This window comes from Molothrus aeneus, chromosome Z (assembly GCF_037042795.1).
Source record: "Molothrus aeneus isolate 106 chromosome Z, BPBGC_Maene_1.0, whole genome shotgun sequence".
Lineage (NCBI taxonomy): Eukaryota > Metazoa > Chordata > Aves > Passeriformes > Icteridae > Molothrus > Molothrus aeneus.
In genome coordinates this window covers 58807257-58830621 of record NC_089680.1, presented here as the reverse complement: position 1 = coordinate 58830621, position 23365 = coordinate 58807257, and the positions used below count along the sequence as shown (strand labels likewise).

Below are 23365 nucleotides of genomic sequence, written 5' to 3'. Positions count from 1 at the left end.
ATCTGCTACTCCCACAAATATCTTGCTGTTGTCTCTTGCAAGGCTCAGAGGTATGATAACTGATATGATAACCTATGATAACTGATCTTTAAGATTTTCACTGGAAATCAGATTATATTAAGATACCTCATTAACTGTATCTCGTGGAATGGTGGCACCGTTAGGATAAATAACAACATAGCAATACAGCAAACTTTGAAGGGCAAAGGGAAGAGTCACTCACCAGTCTTTAAAGCAAATATTAGGTCATCAAACTCCTGTGATTCCTCATCAGCAACTAATGAGCTGGTACTGTATCCTCCAGAAGGGTGGAAAACATTACCATTTTGTGGAGTCTGCTTAAAGGCAGCACTAGCTTGACTAGCAGGCTGCAAGGATGCCCTCTCCCAGTCTGCAGGCACCTGCAGAGTTTAAAAAGACACAAAATTCAGTAAGCATCAAAACTATTTTACAGATAGTGGAAATTATGACCAGAGCTGAACTGACGAACAAGAGATTTTGGAACCAGATATTCTGTCACTTCTATAATGAACCAGGATGCCTTTTAAAACTTTTCAATAAATTGTATCTATATATCTATATCTAAATCTATCTATATCTATCTATCTATAAAGATATCTAGATCTAGATCTAGACCTATCTATCTGTATCTCCCTTTCCTTTGCCTTTCCTCCTGTATTGAGTTTTCATGGCTAAGTTTTGGTAGTGTGGAGGGTTACAGAGGAGCCTACTGGGGTGACTTCTGTGAGAAGCTACTGGAAGATTCCTCCATGCCTGGTTGAACAACCCCTGGCAGCTGCAAAGATGTATCCACTGCCACATCTGGGCCAATTAGAAATGGTGGTAATGCCTCTGTGATAACATATTTAAGAAACAGAATAAAAAAAAAATATTATTGTGCAGATGTAACTGTGGCCAGGGAAGAGCAGGGTGAGAATTTGTGAGAGGAACAATTCTGCAGACACCAGAGTCAGTGGAGAAGGAGAGGGAGAAGGTGCTCTAGATACAAGAGCTGGGATTCCCTTGCAGCCTGTGGTGCAGAACATGAGGAAGCAGCTGTGCCCCTGCAGCCCATGAAGGAGGCCCATGCCAGAGCAGGGGGGTGCCTGAGAGGAGGCTGTGGGAGGTGTTCAGAGACCATGCTGGAGCCTGCCCATGAAGGACTACGCCCCTTGGAAGAAAGACCCATGCTGCAGCAGTCGGGGAGGACTCTTGACTGTGGGATGGACTCACACTGGGTAAGTTTATGGAGAGCTCTCCTCTGTGCAAGGGACCCCATGTTCAAGTACAGGAAGGACTCCTCTCCCTGAGGAGCTGCAGAAGCTATGGATGATGAACTGACCATAACCCACATTCCTTGTCTCCCTGTGCTGCTGAGGGAGGAATTAGACCTGGGAAAGAAGGAGGCCTGCTGAAGGGGCGAAGGTGTTTTTAAGGTTGTTTTTGTTTTGTTTTGTTTTGTTTTTTTCATTATGCTGCTCTGATTTTGTTAGCAATAGATAAATTAATATTGCTAAGTACATCTCTATATCATCCACTTTAGATGGTGCCTGGCATCCAGGCAGGGTAAACCCACTACGCCTTCCCTTTTCCCTTTTTTTTCCCTTTTCCCTTTTTTCCCCCTTTTCCCTTTTCCCATTTCCATTCACTTCCTTTCCCCATTCCATTCCACTCCATTCCATTCCATTCCATTCCATTCCAATTTTATTCTAACTTTATTGCAATTTCCAGAAGTTTTAAACATCATAACTCTGAGAAATTAACTACATAAAGCCCATCTAAAACCTATAGTAAGCTGAAAGAATTAACCTGATATTTTGATTTCTCATGACCTACTTTTGACATTTTAATCAACCTCCATAATAATCTGAAGACTCAAGTGTGAAAGAAGAAATTCTCTACATGGGATGTTATGAGGGCACAGTAAGTTCCAAGAATAACATGGATAAAGATACCTATTTTTGTATTAAAATAAATGAAAGAAAAAGCTCCCCCCTATCAAACCTATAACATTTAGCATCTTATTCCCATGTATACTTCAGAACTAATGCTGAAATCTCTAAACAAGTTAACGGCTACAGAGAACTACAGAGCACTCTTACCTCTTCCATGGCACTGATGAGGTTCTGCGTGGACTTGCTGATCTCTCCTCCTGCAGCTGGCAGACCACTGCCATGTATGAAAAATGCTGATCCTGGAGTTGTATGCCCATTGATGTCAACAGTGTAACTTGCTTTCACAGGACAGCAAAGTTGGTTGTGCAGGATAAAATATACCACAAAGACATAAAGACCCTTAAACAGAGATTGAAAGAGAACAGCAGGCTGTGAAATGCAGGTAGCTTGGTTCAGAGCTTTCTGTGAAAACTAATGGATGCTTTCCATCAGAGATCTAAAAGTTACAAGTAAGTTCAAATCCTGAGTTCTTCAGCTAAAAACACACAAGCACACACACACACACACACACACACACAGGTATTTTAAAATTATTATTTAGCTGAACCTACAGAGTTGCAAAGGAAAGCCACGACCCCAAAACCAACAAAACCAACTTGAGTTTCACAGTTATCATAACAGTGAAAATGAGGTTAAAGGCCTCCCTTATAATAGTATTTGACTGCTGTTCCTTAGCCACAATTCTTCATTTTCTTACTGACCTGCTAGCTTTTTGTAATCTTTACCTCATGCAAACTGCACTGCTGCTGTCACGGATACCATAACTACAAATTAGATGTTCTGTGATATGCACTAATTCAGCACTGATTTTCATTTTTGATTACAACAAAGGCTGTGCTGTATGCTTCTGCAGTTCTTGTTTAAAACTTGCTAATTTTGACCTTTAGTTCGAGCCAAGACAAATAATACAACCATGTCTTGTGTTTATAAAGAAATCCAGTAACTGAATTTCTCAATAATAAATCTGACTTACTTTAATTTTTAAGTTGCACTAATCCTGAGAGAAAATAATCCACTCCAACTGATAAATCAACTTGTTAAATAATTACTAAAGAAAGGGTTACCAAAATAGTACAGAAAGAAGTCTTCTGCATTCTTACCAATTGCTGCAATACAATTACATTTGCAATGTTTTTTTTTTATTCCCATTGTTTTCCAGAACCCTGAAGCCAATTGTACTAAGCAGAACAATTCATTTTAAAGGTATCCACTTCCACTGGCATGGAAGTACTAACTGGGTTTATAAATAGTAAGGAGTTTCATCTAATTATATTTGTGAATTCCTAACAAAAGGAATTTTGAAAATACTTGAAAAAAGAAGAGACTGCAAATACTCAACAGCACTTCATGATACATAGATGGATAATTTCTATTGAGAAAATGATATGACAGAATCATCTGGTCTGAAGTGACACATAAGAAAAGCTAATGGGATTCAACAGGATTTCAATCTCAGTGGGTTAAACACTGGAAATACTCTCACACAGCTGCTATAAAATCATACAGCTCTGCTTCTGAGATTTTTTAAACAGAAAACTACCAAACAAAAGTGCTAAAACCACTAAAAAACTATTTTGAGAAAACACGTTCCTGCTTTTCCAGATTATTGTTTATTTGTCATGACAACTCAGAGCATTTCACTGAGAGGAAATTTCTTTGTGATACACATAAGTACATTCCATAAAATAGATGTAAACATGTTTGAGATGGTAAAAAGTAACTAAAATATCCTTTCATTCTATAAACAAGTTCAAGGACTCTGATATACTTCAAACATAATGGGGCCAGCAAATGGATTTATTTTAATTTAAGTTGTTATGGATATGAAAAGGATAAAACCCCCAAGAAGAACAGATTACAGTGACAAAACAAAATTCAGAGTAGCCTCTGGCAGTTCAGTCTTTGAGTGCCTAGCCACAAAAGCTGCACACACATTTCAAGCATTCAAGAAAACCCATTAGCTGACGATGCCACACAGCCCTGTCTTTTGAAATTGCAGGGACACAAGGCATTGGTATACAAGGTCCATGACAAGTCACTCTCCTCAAGTAGCTTCAAGTGTGGACACTCAATTTTCTAAAACAAATACTCATGGAATAAAGTGTCACAATTATCTCCTTAACTTGGTCTGTGTCCTGATGTAATTCTCTGATGATGAGACAACTCCTCTGGGTCCTTCCATAATAATCACATGGACACAGGTTATTTTAATGGCTAAGAACAGGAGAAGTCAAAGGCTGAGACAGATAGCAGAACCAAAAACTGTGTTTTACTTCTCCCATCTTGCAAGTTGTTAGAGCAATGTCTTACCAACAGAAGCTCATACCTAATGAAACCCAATATTCCTAAGCAGGCAATACATTTAGACAGGAATTCTTGCTGGAAAGAGAATTCCTTGGCTGGACAAAGGATGGATCTTTCTTTCCCCTATATTCCCCTCCAAATCTAGAATCTCAAGAAGATAATGCTCTGTAGATGTGAATTTCTTTGTACCATCACTGTAGTTTTGTTTGAAGCACCAAAACAGTTTTGTGGTCATATTCTGACAGTCCTGTGTCCCTGTTAAAAATCCCCAGGAAGGTGGTTAGGAAGCTAAAACAAGTCAAAGGTCCTGCCCAGGTTGCATTGAGTTCCAAAGACCACATATGATGTCATGCAGTATGAATTTCTGTTTCTTTTCAAGCCAGCAGCTACCAAGGTGTTTACTCTGAAAGAGCATGGACAGCGTGCAGATACTTAGGTTGCTGTCAGTGCAACCACAGCTTTCACAGTTTCAGTGGGTTTTTTCAAAAGCACCAGTCTGAGAATTGAATGATCTTTCATCATTCTTGTGACTCATGTTTCTGTTCACTTCAACCTTTAACACTGTAAAAACAGTCATAAATTGCTAGGAAAATTAAGTTTTTGGCATTGTAATATATGTTTTCTGTGTTTTCATATTAACAACTTGGAACTACTGTACTACCAGCTTGGAACTACTGTACTTTTTCAGAGACTCACAAACCTTGTCCTTGGTGCCTGGACTAAGAACGAAATGAAGACAATAGTTAATTTCTGCTGACAGGCCTGCTGGGAATCTACACCCTCCATAAGGATTGAAAAGAGGTTCCTTAAGGTGTGGATATTAATTAACACAGGCAATAATATTTCTGTTAAATGTATGGGAAATATTATTTTTTTATTAGAAGTTTTCATCAAAAAAACCTAACCTAAACCCAGCCCCCAAAATCTCAGCCTAGAACCAGCAACCTCTGCTGTTGCATATATATTGGGAGCCATGCTCCTCAACTCATAAGCATGTGCCAGGGTGCCAGGAAAATCTCTTGGGTCCCAGATTACAATGACCAACTAATAATCTAAGAGTTTGACTGGGGCCCTATGGAAGCACACTGAACAACTAAGCTAAAGAACTAGGATTCCGGAGGATTAAATAGTAATTCTACATAAATTCTGTGCATTGGGCACCCAGGACTACTTAGGAAACATTTAACCCTATTTCATTTATGGTTAAATTATGATAGTAGTGTTAGTACAATGCCACAGTAAAACATCAGAGAAAAAGGTGGTAGTAACGTATTTCCTATGGAGAAAGGTGGGAAATGCTCCAAGCAGACAACTAGACTGTTCAAGGGAGGGAGCACAAACAGGCAACTTATAGTTCTCAAACATGCTGCTTATATGAAAAAAACCTGCAAGAGTCTGTCTGAAAAGACTGCTGGTTATTTTACTGATATTGGCTCATGGAAGACAATTAAGCTCTTATCATTCATTTCATCTCATCTCAGCAAGCTGGTCTGGCTCATAAACTCTCTTGTAGTGTTATGTCAGGGAAAAATATACCCATATAAACACAGGTACAACTGTCTGAAAGAAAGCTCACATGGAAAAGTTTGATGGGATATTTTTGTTCAGTGAGGTGGGAGCAGCCTCAGTGCTGCTCTAGGTTATGCCTGCAGTTCACCTTACAAGAGACAGTCATGGAGAAGGTAGTGGGAAGTGACAGAGGGAGAGAGAGTGGTCTTAAGTTGAAATGGGGAAGGTTCCAACTGGATATGAGGAAAACATATTTAATGTAGGGTTAACTAAGCACTGGCGCAACCTGCCCAAAAAGACTGTGGAGATTACTCCATAGAAGAAGAAGAAGGGAGTTTTTTCTGGTATATATGTGCACAATATAATTGATGAGAGGGTTTTGTTCATGCATTTGTGTGAGTTTTCCTATACAACAGATTGATTTACTTATTTTGAGGAGCAGCTGCAGGAAACTAGATAATTAAGGACAGAATACATTCATACAATTTACACCTCACGAGATGCCATAGAGGACTGGAGGACTGGTCCACAGGAAACCTTCACTGCACACTGAAGACTCAGAGTTTGTCTCTGGTCTCTAACTCTGTATGTCCAACTTACTGATATGACACTACAGTACATCTAAATTAGAAAACTGAGCTAACTCTGTTACTAATAATTAGTAAGGATAAAAGAGATTGTAGGCAATCGACAAATCTTTTCATCATCTCCTTTTTACATACAGAGAGAAAATGAAGATTCTTACTGCATCACATGATTTTATTATTGTTCTGATAAACACAAACACACCAAGTTATTAGACTTATTTTTGAAGCTAATATATAGCATATATCTCCCACAAGTATTTTAACCGTGTCTGAGATACCCTACTCTGAAAACACCTGTTTTCATCAGAGAAGTTAATTCAGATATGATCATCTGTTTTAGAGGAATGGTATTTCTACATATAAAATTAAGTATCTTAAGACTTTAGTGAACAAAAAGTGATTTCATCACTCCATTTTAGCCATTTCTCAACCTGCTTCTGGGTATATATCAGCACTAAAAAAAACCCTAATTTAATTTAAATTTAATTTAATTTGGAAAATTTTGGTTGTTTACTATCATCACATGACTGTATCACTAAAAGTTGCTTTTCTAAAGGAGAATACTTAAAGCAAAATCAAGGCTTCTGAAGAAAGCTGACCTCTTGGTCAGACGAAAAATTTCAGTTACCAGAAATGGCTCGTTCTGATCCTTAAAACAGAGTGTCTAAAAAATACACTATTATTTTTACACTTACACATTTATTCATGCCAGCTGGTAAAAACACCCCAATAAAGAACACAAATGTATCTTGGACAACAGAAGAATTGTCCATAGTTGGATCAGCTCTTGATGCTCTTTGTCACTACTGTATGACAGTTAGGCTTTGGTTAGTCTTACTTCAGATTTATAATTTTATCAGGTGAGATTTAATTTCATTCTCTGTCTGGACTGTGGTAATTTACTGTTGTCAACCAGTCCTAGGAAGTCCTTTCCTTGTTAATTTAGTGATCACATTGTTGTTTTTGGTTGGCTGTCAATGGTCAGGGGTGCTGCTGCCACTTCTGGTGGTGTGCTATTCAGCGCCTTGGTTGATTTCTTGTGAACTTCCTTAGGGTTTTCATTAATTTATGGGAAGTTCTTTATGTTGTTTTCCATCACTGGTTGGTCAAAGACTGCTGTGGATTAACTCTGACTTACATAACAAGTCCCTACCTCTTTTGGGAAAATTATCAGTCTGATTAATATAAATAAATTGCATATTTCACTAAGTTCAAAAGCTAGTCTCTGCAAAGCAAGAAATTACTCACAAAATTAAAGGAATCATATTCAAGAAATCATAATCAGTGCCATTGTGCAAAGCATGATATAAATTTGATAATATCATCTTTCCTAATAATTTTTGATTAGTTATGGAACTGAAAATTCATACATGCAGTAGTATTATTAATGTGAGCCAAGTGGCAAACACAAAACATACAATTATTTATTTCTGCAAGGAAAGCTTTCCTTCCTTTCCTGCTTCCCTTCCTTCCTTTTTTTAGCGGTCATTATAATAAATTGCATGCATGGCATTTTTTTATGCAGTCTTCAATGTACATTTTATTTTGCCATTATTTTCTTCAATCATATTTTATTTTGAAAGCAAATTGAAGATCTTTTATTGTTGGTATTAAGACAGAAGTATCATCTTAGTCCTATGATACAGCTGCAGCCATCACTTAACCTCTCCCACTCATGGCTCTTCAGAAATAATAACCTTTGAAATATAAATCAAAGACCCCTTGTTTATATGTGGTTCTGTTTCTTAGCATTCAAAGTGATTGTTGTAAAACTGTCTGTAGCAGTGCAGCCCGATCAGCTGATGATTGCATTTAGTGAGTAGACATTGGACCTGCTGTGTATCAACTGTTAGAATGTTTATTTGCCATTAAGCATCAGTTTTGATGAAACCATTGTAACTCTTATCAATCCTGCAATTTATCTTATCACAGTTTCAACTGTGAACATTTACTGCTTATCTGCACTTTGGTTCCTGAGGCATTTACGCTCCATTTTGCTCTGTACAACAAGATTTGTGTCAGTTACAGCTGAAGACCTAAAAATTAACATCAAAAGCAAAAACTCAATAATAAATGTAACCAAGGATAAATAAATGTAGTTTAGGACTGCAAAACCCATACCATGTCAGTAGGTATCACCTATTGAACCAGCCACCACACACACACACACACACAGAGGAAAAGAAGCCATCTTAAAAAATGCAATGAAGAAAAGTAATAATTCATGTATCTATCATTAAATTGAAAGCGCATTTACAGGTCTGCACTGAGATATACTTATTTTGAGTGCTTTCAGTTTTGGTAAAATTTTAATTCCACAGATAAACATGTTACAGGTATGTTCTGTAATAATGAAAAAAATGTGCTTTCAGCATTTTAAACGAGTTTTCCTAATACTAATGTCTCATCTGAAACTTTAGTGTACACTGCCAAGTTTCTCTTTATGCAGAGCCAGCTATGCCAACACCATGCTGAATCTTGCAACTGTTGCTCAAAGCCAAAGCCATAAATTCCTTTCTGGCAAACTGCACTCATCTCAGATTTAAGCTAAACTTCGCTAAGTCTTACCTGACAGGTTCACACACTTTGGCACATCTTTAAAAACCAGATTTGCTTGGATATTCAGTACTCACTATAAATATTTTGCACAGCTTTCAGCACACTTGTAACTACTCCAACACAACTGCCATTTCTACCTCTCATTTCAGCACTGTAAATAGTGGAAAAGGTCTTAGGGGTTTTTATTCCATTTTTTTTTAGGGTTTTTTGGTTGCAATTTTGGGACTTTTTTTGGTCAGTTGTTGTTATTTGTTTCAAGAGCACAGATTCAGCATTAAAAGAGGGATGTTAAGCTTGAAAATGCACTGAAAATACAGATGGTTAGCCAAACTTGCAAACTGTGTAGATTGAGATAGAATAAGATTCTGTCCCTTCCTTCCAATGCAGTCATCCTGGAAATACAAAGAAAGCCCTATTTTGGTATTTCAAGCTTAACAGAGAAAGAAAGACTGAGTTGAACACCGAAGGCAGGAACTTGGGAGAGGTGTAGGGAAAACATGAGAGAGCCAGCACTTAGAAGCAGCTTGCAATTTCCCCCACAGTTCTGGCTCCAGCCACTCCTTACAGAGAGTCAGTAAGACTCTGTGAGAGTTATCAAATCTCAGCAACCACAAATGGTGGCAGAAGGTTAAGAACAAATAAGATCAGACAAAGCAAACTGGCACCCCATTGCTCCCCATCTCTGCCCCTGTTCTTAGCCTATGAACTTTTTCCCCCTCTGCTTTTATTCATTTTTCTTTCCTGCACAGGCAACAGAAACTGGAGACAACATCCTTTGAGCTCCTCTTTGCATTAGGTTCTTCTTGTGCTTTATCCTATGAGGAGGACCTCTCTGGTACCAAAAAGTATCCAGATCACATACCAACGAAACCAAACTATTTGTCACTGATGAACCAAACACAAAAAGGAACAGAAGACCAAACAGTAAGGTTATGCTCATACATTTTTCAACTCCTAGAAATATCAGAAGTCATGAGTTTTCACATAAACTTAGTAAAATTTTTCAAATACTTACTCTCATACTTGCTTTCCATGATAAACATTTATAACCAAACCCACATTTTAGACCATACCTTCCAATCCAAGCCTACTACTGCTTTTATTTCCTTCCCAAAGAAAAGTTGGATGAAAAAAGCCTTTGCAACATCTGGTCCTGGTTCAAGAGATTCCCTAACAGTCTCAGAACAGTTGATTCTCTAGTTATATCTGAAAGCAAGTTGAAAACTAAAAAAACTAAAACAAGAAGCTAGCAATTGCAAAAACTACATTTAAAGACCAAACATACTAGCATCACAGTGCACAGCCAAAAAAAGAACTATTCCTGCAACACATTATTATTTTTATTGTTATTTTTTGTTAAAGCAGTAATTTATCTTTATGTGTATTAATGACTGATACACAGAGATAATAGAAACAGGGAATAGAAAGTAGGCTTTTCGTGACTGGAAGAGTCAAAAGACAGAGGCTAACTTTGTGTTTATGGCATTAGAGAAAATGTCAAAGAGTAAAGCTAGAAGTTATTGTTATAACAACATTTTTCCCCTTTAAGGAATTCTTTCAGTGTTGTAATATCTCTTATGCCTACCATTGTCTCTTTGATTCTTGTTACTCTGACTGACAAATTGGATAAACTGTCTATTTAGGAGTATTTCAGTGCAGTGCCATAAAAAGCTGTATAACAACTCTGCAACTTCAGAAGCCATAAATGCAAGAATCCTTAAAAAAAATTCCGTCTTGGATGGAACTGAAGGGTTGTAGATAACTGGTGTAATTATTTGCCATATCTTCTGCTTGAGTGTTTTAGGGCAAGACTGATGGGAATAAGTGTTTGGGTACTCCAGCATTCTCTGACCATTTGGAAAACCCTTCAGTGATTCTGCAGCCAGTTAAAGAGCCACAGACATGCAAGGCTGTAGGGAACCAAACAAGGTCTCACCACGTTCAACCATCCGTTAGTTAAAACTGACCCCAGCAAATATCTTAAAATTAATTTTTTATTGTTTTTACAACCAGAATAACAGATGTGTAAGTTATTTCAAGAAGCAATTTTGCCAGACAACTGACTTTCTCATTACTACAGTTCTTGGATAGCAGGCTTTGCGTTAAGTGACATTCATGGGAACTGTCAGCAATTTATACTCCCTACTTCCTTTGATTTTAGTGAAAAAATCCTATAGATACTTACTACCTTTCCACAGATTCAGCAATGGCAGAAGACAAGCTTTATAAAGCAGGAAGATAAAACTGTGTTGGTTAGGTATGCTCCTCAAGAAAAGGGAAATGTGGGCAAAAATGAGGACAAAGACTATATGTCCTTCTATATCTGACAACTAGGTGAACAAGAGAAGGCAGAGGTACAATTTGGCTCTGTCATGGAGATAACTCACTTTTTGGCCTGAGATAATAAGCCCCCAGTCTGTGCAAGGAGAGAATAAAATGTACCTCAAGAGAGCACTTCAGATCTCTTTTCACAGGGAGTGGTACTCAAAGTAAAATAAAAAACAGACTCATTACTAAATAGGGATTTGATCACAGAATCATACAATGCTAAGGGTTTGGAATATGTCTTAAAGATCATCTAGTCCTGACCCCAGCTGCCATGGACACCTCCCATTAGACCAGATTGCCCAAGGACTTATCCAAACTGGCCCTGAACAGTACCAGGGTCACCCACAATCTCCCTGGGCAACCTGTTTCCTGTACCTCACCATCCTCACAGAGAAAAATTTCTTCCTTATATGTAACCTAAATTTTCCCTCTTTCAGTTTGTACCCATTATTCTTCTCCTATCACTACAGTTCCTAATAAAGAGTCCCACTCCAGCTTTCCAGTAGGCCCTCCTGAGTTACTGGAAGGTTGCTAGGAGGTCTCTATACAACCTTCTCTTTTCCAGGCTGAACAGCCCTAACTTTCTCAACCTGTCTTCTTAGGAGAGATGCTCCAGTCCTCTTATCAACTTGGCCCTCCTCTGGACTTGCTCCAACAGTTCCACATCCTCCTTCTGTTAGGACACCAGAACTGTACACAGCACTCCAGGTGGGTCCCACAAGAGCAGAGCAGAGGGGCAGAATCACCTCCTTCCTCCTGCTGCCCACACTCCTTTGGATCCAGCCCAGAACACGTTTGGCTCGCTGGGCTGTGAGCTCACACTGCCAGCTCATGTTGAACTTTTCATCAACCATCACCACCAAGTCTTTCTCCTCAGGGCTGCTCTCACTCACTTCTCTGCCCAGCCTGTAGGTGTGTTTGGGATTGCCACGACCCAAGTGTAGGACCTTGCACTTTGCTTTGTTGAACTCCGTGAGGTTTGCATGGACCCAGTCTCAAGCATGTCAAGATCCCTCTGGATGGCATTGCTTCCTTCCAGCATGTCAACTGCAACCCATGGCTTGGTGTTGCCAGCAAACTTGCTTCAGGTGGAGTCAATTCCATCGCTGTCAAGTATTCTACTAGAAACCATTGTCTTGAGGCTTTTTTTAGAAAGCTTTCTAGAATTTGCATTTGTGTGTTACAATTGTTTTTTTAAATGGAAAAGAACTTTGCCACAAAAATTTCCATCAGGACTTTTTAAACAATCTCAGACAGAAACACCAACGAAGTGTAAAAAAAATATAAAACAAGGAAAATTTACAGAAAATAGAAAGCAAATTAAATTAACACTTGAGGCAATTCCAATGGTTCTAAACAGGGATTCCTCTGCATTTCTGAGACAAGTACAACACTTGGGAGAGTAATGGCTGACATAACATAACTAAGTATATATAGTATAATTAAATATTATTTAATATTTTATATAGTATTTAGTATTTAGTTATTAATTCTACTAATAAAACCACAAATTGTATGTCAATACATACCAATGTAATGACAAAGGATATATAAATATATTTCAAAACTGAGCAATTGAAACATTTAGTTTCTACGTGTTGGTACATTCATTGAACTTTGCCACAAAGTAGCTTTACTCATAGTCAGCAAAAGATAGTGTAAGTCATGAAATATATATCAAAACTGTTGGTTCTCCTTGCCCTTGGTAAATGAAAAGCTCCCTTCTCCTTCTTAGAAATTTTCTGCACAGGATTAATGCCAGAAATGACCTAAGACATGTTTGCAGCACTTAACAAAAATATTTTGACCTGGTCTGTGATGCATTCCTGCTATCTGTGGAGGATTTCTTCAAAGAAAAAAATTATAGGAACTGTTGAAGGGTGGACTTTCACATGTTTTTAAAAGCAATAAATTTCTCAGCTGTTTTTTGTTGTTTTGTTTTTGGTTTGGTTTCTGAGGGTTTTTTGGTTTTGTTTTTGTTTTGCTTGTTTGTTTTTATTTTAGCTTTTCCTATTGCTTAGCATATAATACATGTCCTACTGAGGCCTTCCACTTTGTGTGAGGGCTGAAGATTGCCATCTATTCTTTTCCAGCACCTTTCTACGGCCCTGCTGGCTCTGCAGGATCATGTTTTCTCATTGCCAAATCATCCAAAGTGTTTCACAGAGCTATCTGGGCTGCATGGCAAGTACAGTGCAGAGCAAACACAGACAGCCGCCAGCTGCAGAGCTGTAGTGTGGGTCAAGAGGAGAGTGCATGGCTCTGACAAGTTTTGTTTTTTGCTTTAGTACTTTTTGACTTTGTCAGTCTTTGCACTTTTTTGTTCCCAGTGGCAGCAAGACAGGTAGCAGTTCTGCCATTATCCCTCCACCAACTGAAGCTGGGAGAAAACTCCAACCTTGTTCCTCCCTGCAGACTTGATTCCAGACAGAACTGGCTCTGCCAGCTGAGCAGGACCAACACAGAGAAATGAGCTCGACAAGCCTGGAGGTGCTTACAAGTCAGATCTGATGGGGAACACTGACCTAATTGGACTTCCACCTCCAGAATTTGCAAGTTCAGAAGTTTGTAGAAGCATTTTGGCTCCTTGCTGAAGTCAGCAGAAGAAATGGGCTGATAAGCAAGTAATGAAAAGCCTGGTGAGATGTAAAAACAATTTCCTGAAGGAATTTGCAAGAAATTCTGAAGTGAGACAGGGAAACTTTGCCAGGCAGGTAGATTTTGAAGCAATTTTATGTTAAACAGATAAAACATAAATCTATATAAAACCCAGTGACATAGGGAAGTATTGGAATTCTCACAGGCTGGTGTGGCAGTGTCATTTAATGTATTTAATAATTACAATAATTCATATAATTTAATGAATGCAGAAATTTGTAGGGTGATGTTCAATATTCCATGGCAGTGAGGACACTGGGAATGGTAAGAACCTGAGCATGTTTTTTTCTTTTTCTGCTCTTATACTGGGCACAATGTCTTCTCCACCAACACCAGGATGGTGGCTCTTGATACAGGCTCCCTCAGAAGACTTCAGTGAAATGTAACGTAATGACACCACTTAACTCAGCCAAGACAGCTTCTCCAAGGCCTCTCTCTGTAAAACCACAGCCTCTCTCTCCACATACACCTCACAGCCAGTCCATGTTTTTTCTTAAGAATCTTTCAAAGCTACAACAGCTTGTGAGGATTTTTTACAGTAGTGTCTGTGCTAAGACATAAAAATATTTTCAAATATTTATATTAATATACATATATTTGTATTTACCTTTAATTATCTATATAATTAAATTATAATTTATATAATATAGATAATATAATTATCTATATAAATAACTATATAACTATGCTTATGTAAAGGTAATTTAATATTGATAAGCTAGGCACAAGGCACAATTGTTCTCTGAACAATCAGCAAAAATGCAAGTTTTAACATTCAGATGAACTTCCACCCTATATGTTAAATAACTGCTCCACACAGAACCTTCCTCTGAATTCAGATACAGAACTCCTTAAAGCATATGCATTCGGTTATTTGCAACAGCACTCACTGCATTAGGTTAAGGTTCATGCACAATGAATTACTACAGGCAAAACTACAGGTAAAATTAAACACAAAATTACATTACCAGAAGTAAAACTTGTGGCAAGTATGATAACGCTGGTTTCTTCCCTCTAATTTTATCTATTACAAGTAATTTTTACAAATTAAGCTAAACCACACCAGAAAAGTGGCATAGTTTATTGTGTGCTAATGCTCTTTGTCAATGAAAATGAGGGTGGTAATCTAAAAAGAGACATTTCCAGGAAGAGGGTCTTTATTTAGATTGTCCTGAAAATCATTCATCCCACAGCTCCTTCTACTTTCTACTGTTACAGGAATTTAATGTTCTATTAGAACTAACTTTGGTTTCCAATTAGAAAATACAATCCATTCCAAAAAACAAAGTACTTGAGGCAATACAGACTGAGAGATTGGTGGTAATGTGGTTTAACAAATTAAGAACAAATAGGAAATGTAGGAGCCATTAAGTTTGCTTCATATTGCAGGTGTTGCATTGATCCCAGAAAAGTCACTTATCTTCCCATAGTTTTTATTCCTGCCATCTATAACGAAATGATAATACATATCTCTGAAGATTGACAGGCTGATCAGACAGACATGGCTATCTACAGGTGAACTATAAAAATAATTGTAAAAAAAATAATTTACTCTCTGCTTTTCATATATAATTGTGTGCTGTTGTGATGATTTGCACAAGCAGAAAATTATTATTTGTGTGTTCTTTGAAATTTCTTTAACACACATGAACTTAAAATTTATATTACATTAGTAAAAATACTACATTTCCAAGTTTTCATTTTCCATATTTATTTTTTCAAATTTCTGTAAATTTGTCTAAATATACCAAATAATTTTGTGGTTTACTACAAACATATTTGCTGCAAAACTGTCAAAATTTTAATTAATTTAAATATTTCTAAGGTTTCATAACATACTCTAAAGAAACTTTCTCAGTTGGTTTTCATGTGTATTCAAGGAAAGTAGGACAGTTAAACTGTTTTTCAAGGGATTAGTATAACAACTTCAGACAAAATTTAGCACACACAACTAGATCTTGGTTAAAACATTTTTAGATTATTTCTTAGAGTTTAGACTATGTCTTTAGAGAGTGATTCTTAAAAAAATCTTCAAGTGGTCCAAATATCTCATCAAGACTCAATGGCCTTACTTGGAGCTTTGTGAAGGACTTCTACACTGTACTTATCTGCAAAGCAAAGACCCTGCAGAAATACAGATAAAAATAATTTGTTTCTCCTTCTGAGATTACCTATTTCTTAGGGGAAAATGAAAAGGGATTCTGAAATAACCCAAAAAATATTGGGACGGGTGATTTCAGACTTTCTGTTTTCAATGTATACAACGTCTAGTTTATATTTTTTTAAAATCCAGGCAGAAAGGGGCAAAGATGCTTAACGTCTTTGTCTTTGGCATGAAATCGCAGAGCCTAAATACAGAAATGCTATACTAAGTGAAAGTGGGAACATTACATATATCTGGTGAAGCATCCTTTGGAATCACATTTCCCTTGTTATTGACCACATAAAAAGTCTTTGGACATCAGTGTGATAAATTAGGTACCCAGTGTTGGGGAGTCTTTTCTGCTCACTAAAAGAAATTAAAGAATTTAAAAGAGAGAATTAGAGAATTAAAAACAGATCTGTAAATACATATTCCTTTTATGAAGTAAAAATTTCTGTCACATACATTGGCCTACTTGGCTAATAATGGGGGAGACAAGCTAGTGTGAAAATAACAAAGCTCTAAAGGAAAGCAGAAGTCTTCATGGTGAGAATCACTGATTTCCTGTTACCTTTCAGAAGTCAGGAATGAGAAAAAGGTTCTGCAAGAACTGCTGGCTCTGCTTTACTTAGAATGAAATCACTCTGTATTACAATGCCAATTTTCTCTTTTCTGGAACTCAAAATCTTAATCCCAGAGGGTTCTGGGGCATAAGAAATACCAAAATTTCAAAATCTACCACCAGTTATGATAAGTATTTGAACCTATATAAGGATAAGTCACAATTTTCACCTTGCTTTATACTTTCATATTTTTTGAAGTACAATCAAAACATTAGCAAGTTTCCAGTAGATAATGAACTTTATTTACACAGTTATAGGCACCCACACACAGAGAATCTCTCAAGCTAAATCTCTTGACCACTCTTCTTTGAGAAGATATAGAAAGAAAAAGGAAAAATTTCCAGTATGGTTCCTAGTTTTATAATAGAGGATTTTTGTCACTAAAACTTTTCGTGTCTCTGTTGTAACAACAAAACAACATATCTGAAGATTTAAATAAACAACCAGCTGTTAGTACAAGCTGATTTGATGCTTTTTAAAATCCAATTGACCTTTGTAAAGGCAAAAGCAAAAGAGCAATACTTGACATTTTGCTGAAAGTAAAGAAAACATAATTTAGCAATTTTCATCCAACTGTGGTTAGCTCCAGCTTCACAGTTGCTCAGCTCCTTCCAGACTCAAATGCAGTCCTCATATGCATCAGAAAACTTCCTGAGAGAGTTGCTTCTAAACAGTTATATTCAAACCTCACATCTAACTGTTCACATGTTCCATTTTGGAGAATGTAATCCATCACAAAAATTCTATATGGAAGGTGGTTCACTAACAACATTACATTCACATACGTACAAACAAACTGACTTATAAATGATTTACAACAGTTAACACTGCAGTTAACACTTTAAATTAATGAAATTTTTGTTAACAGATGGAAACACTGAATATCTTGAAGAACTCAGTGGTATGAGGTCACACCACATTCAATTTTTCTGAGCAGGTTAGGTGTTTAAGTGTTTGTCCCACAGCTGTCACTGCTATTAGATGCTGGCAAGGTGAATGCAAGTAGGAAAGATGTTCAATGCTTTGCCTGTGCTCTCACATCATACTGCCTTCAGAACAGAACCGAGATGCTGGAACTCAAATGTTGTTCTTAATTAGACTAAATTCTGAAAACAGACTGAAGTCACTAAAAAACTAGAGTATACTATTTTACATGCAAGATGACACCAGTGTGATTATATAGCTACTGGATCAAGGCCAATATTGACACAGGCAATAGATGACAGATAACATGTGAAATTCTTTCAGGCTTCTGAAATATGATTTTCACATTCCTGCTCATGCTTTTTTTTCCCCTTCTGCTACAATGTACAGAATTCATCTCTTTGACCAACGGGCTTAGAAATGTCCACAGGATCCCAAATAATGCATCACCAATACCCTTTACAATAGCATTTAAATTGCTCTTGTTTACAAAGTAAGTATTACATTTGCTTCTTTCAGACCTATATTATGCTGCTGATTTGCATTTGTCATGAGCTAAGTGAAACACTCATCCTAGTTTCTACTTCTTATATGTATATACATATATATATATAAGCTTATCAATTCATAGCAGAAATTCTTTCACTACTTGTATCTTAGTGCATAATTCTCCACTTAGTGTGATTGGATTGCACAGAATTCCTACTAAGTCATTCTGCAGACTAAAACGCATCCATTTCATTACACAGGATACATCAGTCTTCTGAACAATAATACCTAAATCTCTTTAATAAAACAGCCATACTAGCACTTCTTCTGCCATGCTCACAAGAAAAATTCAAGTAAAGTTTTGTATCAAGATCCAGTATTATTATTTTTTATACTTTCCTTATTTTATTTTCACCATATTTTTCCTTAAATCTTACTCCTTCAATTTTGCTGAGAAACTGTATTTAAATACCTGCTATGAGTTAAAAAGATATGCTGCTTTTATTTTGTCCAGGTAGGATAATATCAATACATCTAAACCAGCTATTATTTATAAGCATCTTATCTTACAAATAAGACACTATTGAAACTTATAAATAAAACTGCTATTGAAATGACAGGGTTCTAGCTGTCAAAATCAAAACACAGTTAGAACACAAGATGTAACTGAACCATTGTTGTAGCATAAAAAGTTTTGCTGATGTATAGAAGTCTCCCAGGCTTATTTCAGGATTCTTTTTTCATTGCATTCCAAACCATTTTTGAGTTAAAGACAACCTATTTTCATATCATGCCACTGTTTCTAAGAGTCACTATTTATTTTGGCCAGTTACCGTATCTTTAGTCCACACCACCAACAAGGACAAGAGGACATAGTCTTAAACTACCCTAGTGGAGTTTTAGGGTGGATATTAGAAAGAAGATCTTCAGAGAAAGAGTGATGGGGCATTGGAATGGGCTGCCCAGGGAGGTGGTATGTGACAGTGTTCACAGGGGTCTTAGGATGAGGGAAGAGACAAGAATGTTGACTCCATGTTTCAGAAGGTTTGATTTATTATTTTATGATATATATTATATTAAAACCATACTAAAAGAATAGAAGAAAAGATTTTATCAGAAGGCTAGCTAAGAATAGAAAAGAAAAGGAATAGAATGATAACCAAAGCTTGTGTCTCGGACAGAGAGTCTGAGCCAGCTGACTGTGATTGGCCATTAATTAGAAGCTACATGAGACCAGTCACAGATGCACCTGTTGCATTCCACAGTAGCAGATAATTATTGTTTACATTTTGGTCCTGAGGCCTCTTGGCTTCTCAGGAGAAAAAACCCTAAAGAAAGGATTTTTCATAAAATGTGTCTGTGACTGTGATGGAGCCACCTTTCCTAGAAGTGTTTAACAACTGGACATGGCACTCACTGCCATGGTCTAGTTGACAAAGTGGTGTTGGGTCACGGGTTGGACCCGATCTCTTAAGGGTTTTTCCAACCTAGCTGATTCTGTGATTCTTTAGAGGAAAACACTTCTAAAAAGAATCCATTGAAGATTTTCTTTTAGGCTAATTTTGTGCTGGTTTGGACAACTTCCGATTCCTTATTTCCTAAGCTAGCAAAGTTATTCTCAACTGCACTTAAAGAGCTATTCTGTGTTCACTGTAAAATAAGCATTTGCATTGATGAGTGGTTTGTTACAGATACCAAACTAACTGGGTTGTTATTTTATTCTTCACAGTGAGAAAAGTCGACTCATATTGACAGAGGTGGAAAATTAAAAGAACACACCTGATGCCAAGTCCTTTTTAGCAGATATACTTCCACCCATTGCAGCAATTATAGTTGCATTTCTTACTTGTTACATGCTACATAATTCTGGCCATTACTAACACCTGATAAGGAGAATGGCTAAAACTGCTTTTTCACCTTCAGTTGCAAAAAAATTGGTGTTAAGAGATTTTTCCTGAAATATATTAATGTAAAATTCTTCAAGAATGAATGAAGGAAATTCATGGATGCTGGAAGATTTAAAATGTTATTCAATTACAGTAAAAAATGTATTATAGCCACATTTTTCTATTTTAAGTGTGTCACTTAAAAGTCTAAATGCTTTTTTCTGTGATTAGTTGAAAATCCAGTAAATCAATGCCCACTTCAGTACACTTTTTCACTGTGTATTATTTAAACACATTATAAACACAGCTCTAAACACAAACTACTCTTCTGACATCAATTTCACATGTATTTCAGTTCTATCCTAAAAATGCTTTCTATTTTTACTTGACACTGCAGACTTTTTTCTTTGTTTTGTCTTCAGCTATAGACTGATTTTGGGTCAGTTATGTATGGACTTGAATAGCTAAATGGAATCTTTAACTATAATTTCATAAGTAATTACAGAAATAACGTGTTAAAGTACATTTCAGGTGGTAACTAGGAACAGAGAGGACTCTTTTTAAAGAAAGAAGTTGCAAACATAGAAAAAGGGATATAAAATTGTTGCATTCTCTTGATTCACAGTGTAATCAAGTCTCGTGGACAGCTTGTGCTTGCACAGCTACTATAATGCATACTACCAATGCTACTGTCCAATCAAGACTACAACCAAGAAGTTTAGCTGATGTTAAAAAGTGTGAAGGCTCAAAAGTGACATGCTTTCTTTACTTGCTTTACTGTAGTTATTTTTACTTTAAAAAATTGCAAATAGTGAACAACTTTCAAGGTTAAGTGAACGGCTCTGAGTATACTATTGTCTTTCCTTCCAGCTAAGAATCCAAGCCACCAGAAGCCACCAGTTTTATTGAACAGATGTCAAAATGCACATGTGAATTGCTTTGGATGTGTATTTTATTTTGTGTCTGGGGTACTATTTGAATTGTTTGGCCTGTGTTTAACTGTGTTTGATTTGTGCACTTAGCTGACAGAAGATTTGGTTGGACTCTTATCTACTTGAACAAGCGTATGTCCTTTTCTTGACAGCTTTGATATAAATTGTAGTTCATCCTGGCATTACTATGAGGGCTCCATTGCCTTTTGTTGGGCTAATTTGCAGTGTAGAATCACCTTTTGCAAAATCTGTAGGCAGCCTTTTACATTCAGCATCTCATGTCTGCCTAATACTGGGTCCTGTTCAGTTTTGTGTGGCTTTGATAATCTGAACCACTGCATGGGATCTTCTAGTCTACCTCTCACTGATCAGAGCAGAAGCTTTCAGAACACGTCATAAGACACAGGAAGTGAGCCTATTTATAGTGGTGGCCCTCTCTGTGTCCCCAGGCTACACCCCAGAGTTGAATAGTATGTTCTAGGAAAAAATACGTATTTCATTTGTGACTGGTACTGGCATGAGCTTTATAAACTGTGTACTTTTGCTTTCCTGCATAATATAATTCAGCAACTTACAGAACAGTGTATCTTTACTCACTTTTTACTATCACAATATGTGGTATTTTTTAAAATTTATTTCTCCTTCTAAAATTGTGTCATCTTGATTTCTCTTAGTATATTTTCTATTGTTTCATTATAATATTTCAGGTTTTTTTTGTTGTTTTGGTTTTTTTTTCCAACATACTAGTTTTCTTTGATATCTTATCTCCCTTTCTACTCAAGCTAGCCTTTCCTCCCATTCTCGCTTGCCACAGTTATTTTAATTATTTTAATTAATTTGTTTAATTAATGAAGTTTGGTTAATCTCATCTTCTCCAGTCAATGTCAGGTTTGGATGTGCACCCGTTCACTTGTTTTCTGTATTCCCATATTTCTTGTTAAAGGCTTTTCAGGTATTTGTACCCAAATGTCTGAATTTTCTCTTATTGCAATCTACTAAAAATAAGCTGACTTCTGGAACTTTTTGCAAAATTTATCTCTAAACTGAGATATTGCGTTAGGCAAGTCAGGCCATTTGCCCAGTTTGGAAAACTACCAGTCCGCTCTTCCACATTTTTCCTGTGTTTCTTGGGAAGAAGTACTTTGCAAGTAACACTGATGCTTATTACATGGACATGAGATGTCGAGTATGCTCAAACACAGAACAGGCAGACATTTAACCCTTATCTGCATCATCTAAAAAAACCACAAAAGGAATTTTTGAATGCCGTCATTAATAATGGATTACCTACCAGTTGTCATTTATTTTTTCCCCTGATATTCCTGAAAAATAGATGTTTTATACTGTTGGTGGGTAATATCACAGTATTTCATAAGAGTAAGGTTTCAATTCAAAATTACTTATTGAAAAATTAAACTAATTAAATTATTGCTAAGAGAGGGGAGTGTTGGGACTTATTGCAAGGAAACTGTGACTGGGGTAGCTGTGGCATACCTAATGACTTGTAGTTTACAGTGTAGATATATTCTTAAGTTATAGAGGATGGAGGTGTGTAGTGCAGTGTGCCAGCAATATAGCCAAAGAAATATCTAGATTATACTAAGAAAATCAGCTGCAGAGAATAGCCTAGGAATGGACCTGAAGTCCTTTTTTGACCCTTTTACAAACAACAGGAAGAGATCCAACCACTGCCCTGAACTTTAGATCCATTGAATGCAAATAGGCCTCTGTTGATGTCAGCTATACAAATCATAAACATTCTCCTAACTACAGGAAAAACATGGTGATCATTTAGATGGGTATAGTGCATGCAAAAGAGCTTGAGAAATTTCAAATATTTGAGAGGCGTACTCAAGATAGCAGCTTATTCTTTCACTCCTGACCCCAGATAAACATGTATCTTGTGAATAAATCGAATAAATCCACAATGACAATTGTAAGTTAAGAAGAGAGGTAAATATTTTTTCTGTTTCACAAGGCTTATCATGACAGAGCAATGGAGTTTCTGCATCCCAGATGCTGTCTGGATAGGAAAATTAAGTGCAGAGTGCTAAGGAATTCAAAATACCCAAGACACTTCTTTTTCTTTCATGGTTTTCTAAATGTTTTTATTTTGTAAATCAGCCATTGCCCTCTCACTTGCATGTTTACTCCTGAAGTTACAGGGAAATGGTTACTTTCCTCTCCATGTACTAGAATAGTTCCTACTATAAACTTGTCACTGATGGGAACCATTTCCTGCAGGAAGTTCTTGGAAACAATTTGTACTGAGTGGATGACTTTTCAAGCAAGTGCATTCCCCGGGAAATGCATGTCATAGGGCTAAACAAACACAATGGATTATATTCAGTGTCCTTTCAATCTCTTGTGTTGAATCTATTTGAATATCCAACACATTTTAATGGATCACGTTCTGCTTCTTTACACAGTCCATAGCTCCTGGACAGCTGGGAACCAGGCATCTACTT

The 23365-nt window shown here is 36.8% G+C and overlaps 1 protein-coding gene across 1 annotated transcript in view; it reads right to left on the bottom strand.

Moving 5' to 3' along the window:
• Positions 1–23365, bottom strand: part of ADGRV1 (adhesion G protein-coupled receptor V1) — a 276070-nt gene that overhangs the window by 7843 nt on the left and 244862 nt on the right. The window contains exons 89-90 of the mRNA XM_066568694.1: positions 2103–2294; positions 224–401 (exon numbers count right to left, since the gene is read on the bottom strand). Coding sequence (XP_066424791.1) covers positions 224–401; positions 2103–2294 — 370 coding nt within the window. The remainder of the gene's footprint in view (positions 1–223; positions 402–2102; positions 2295–23365) is intronic.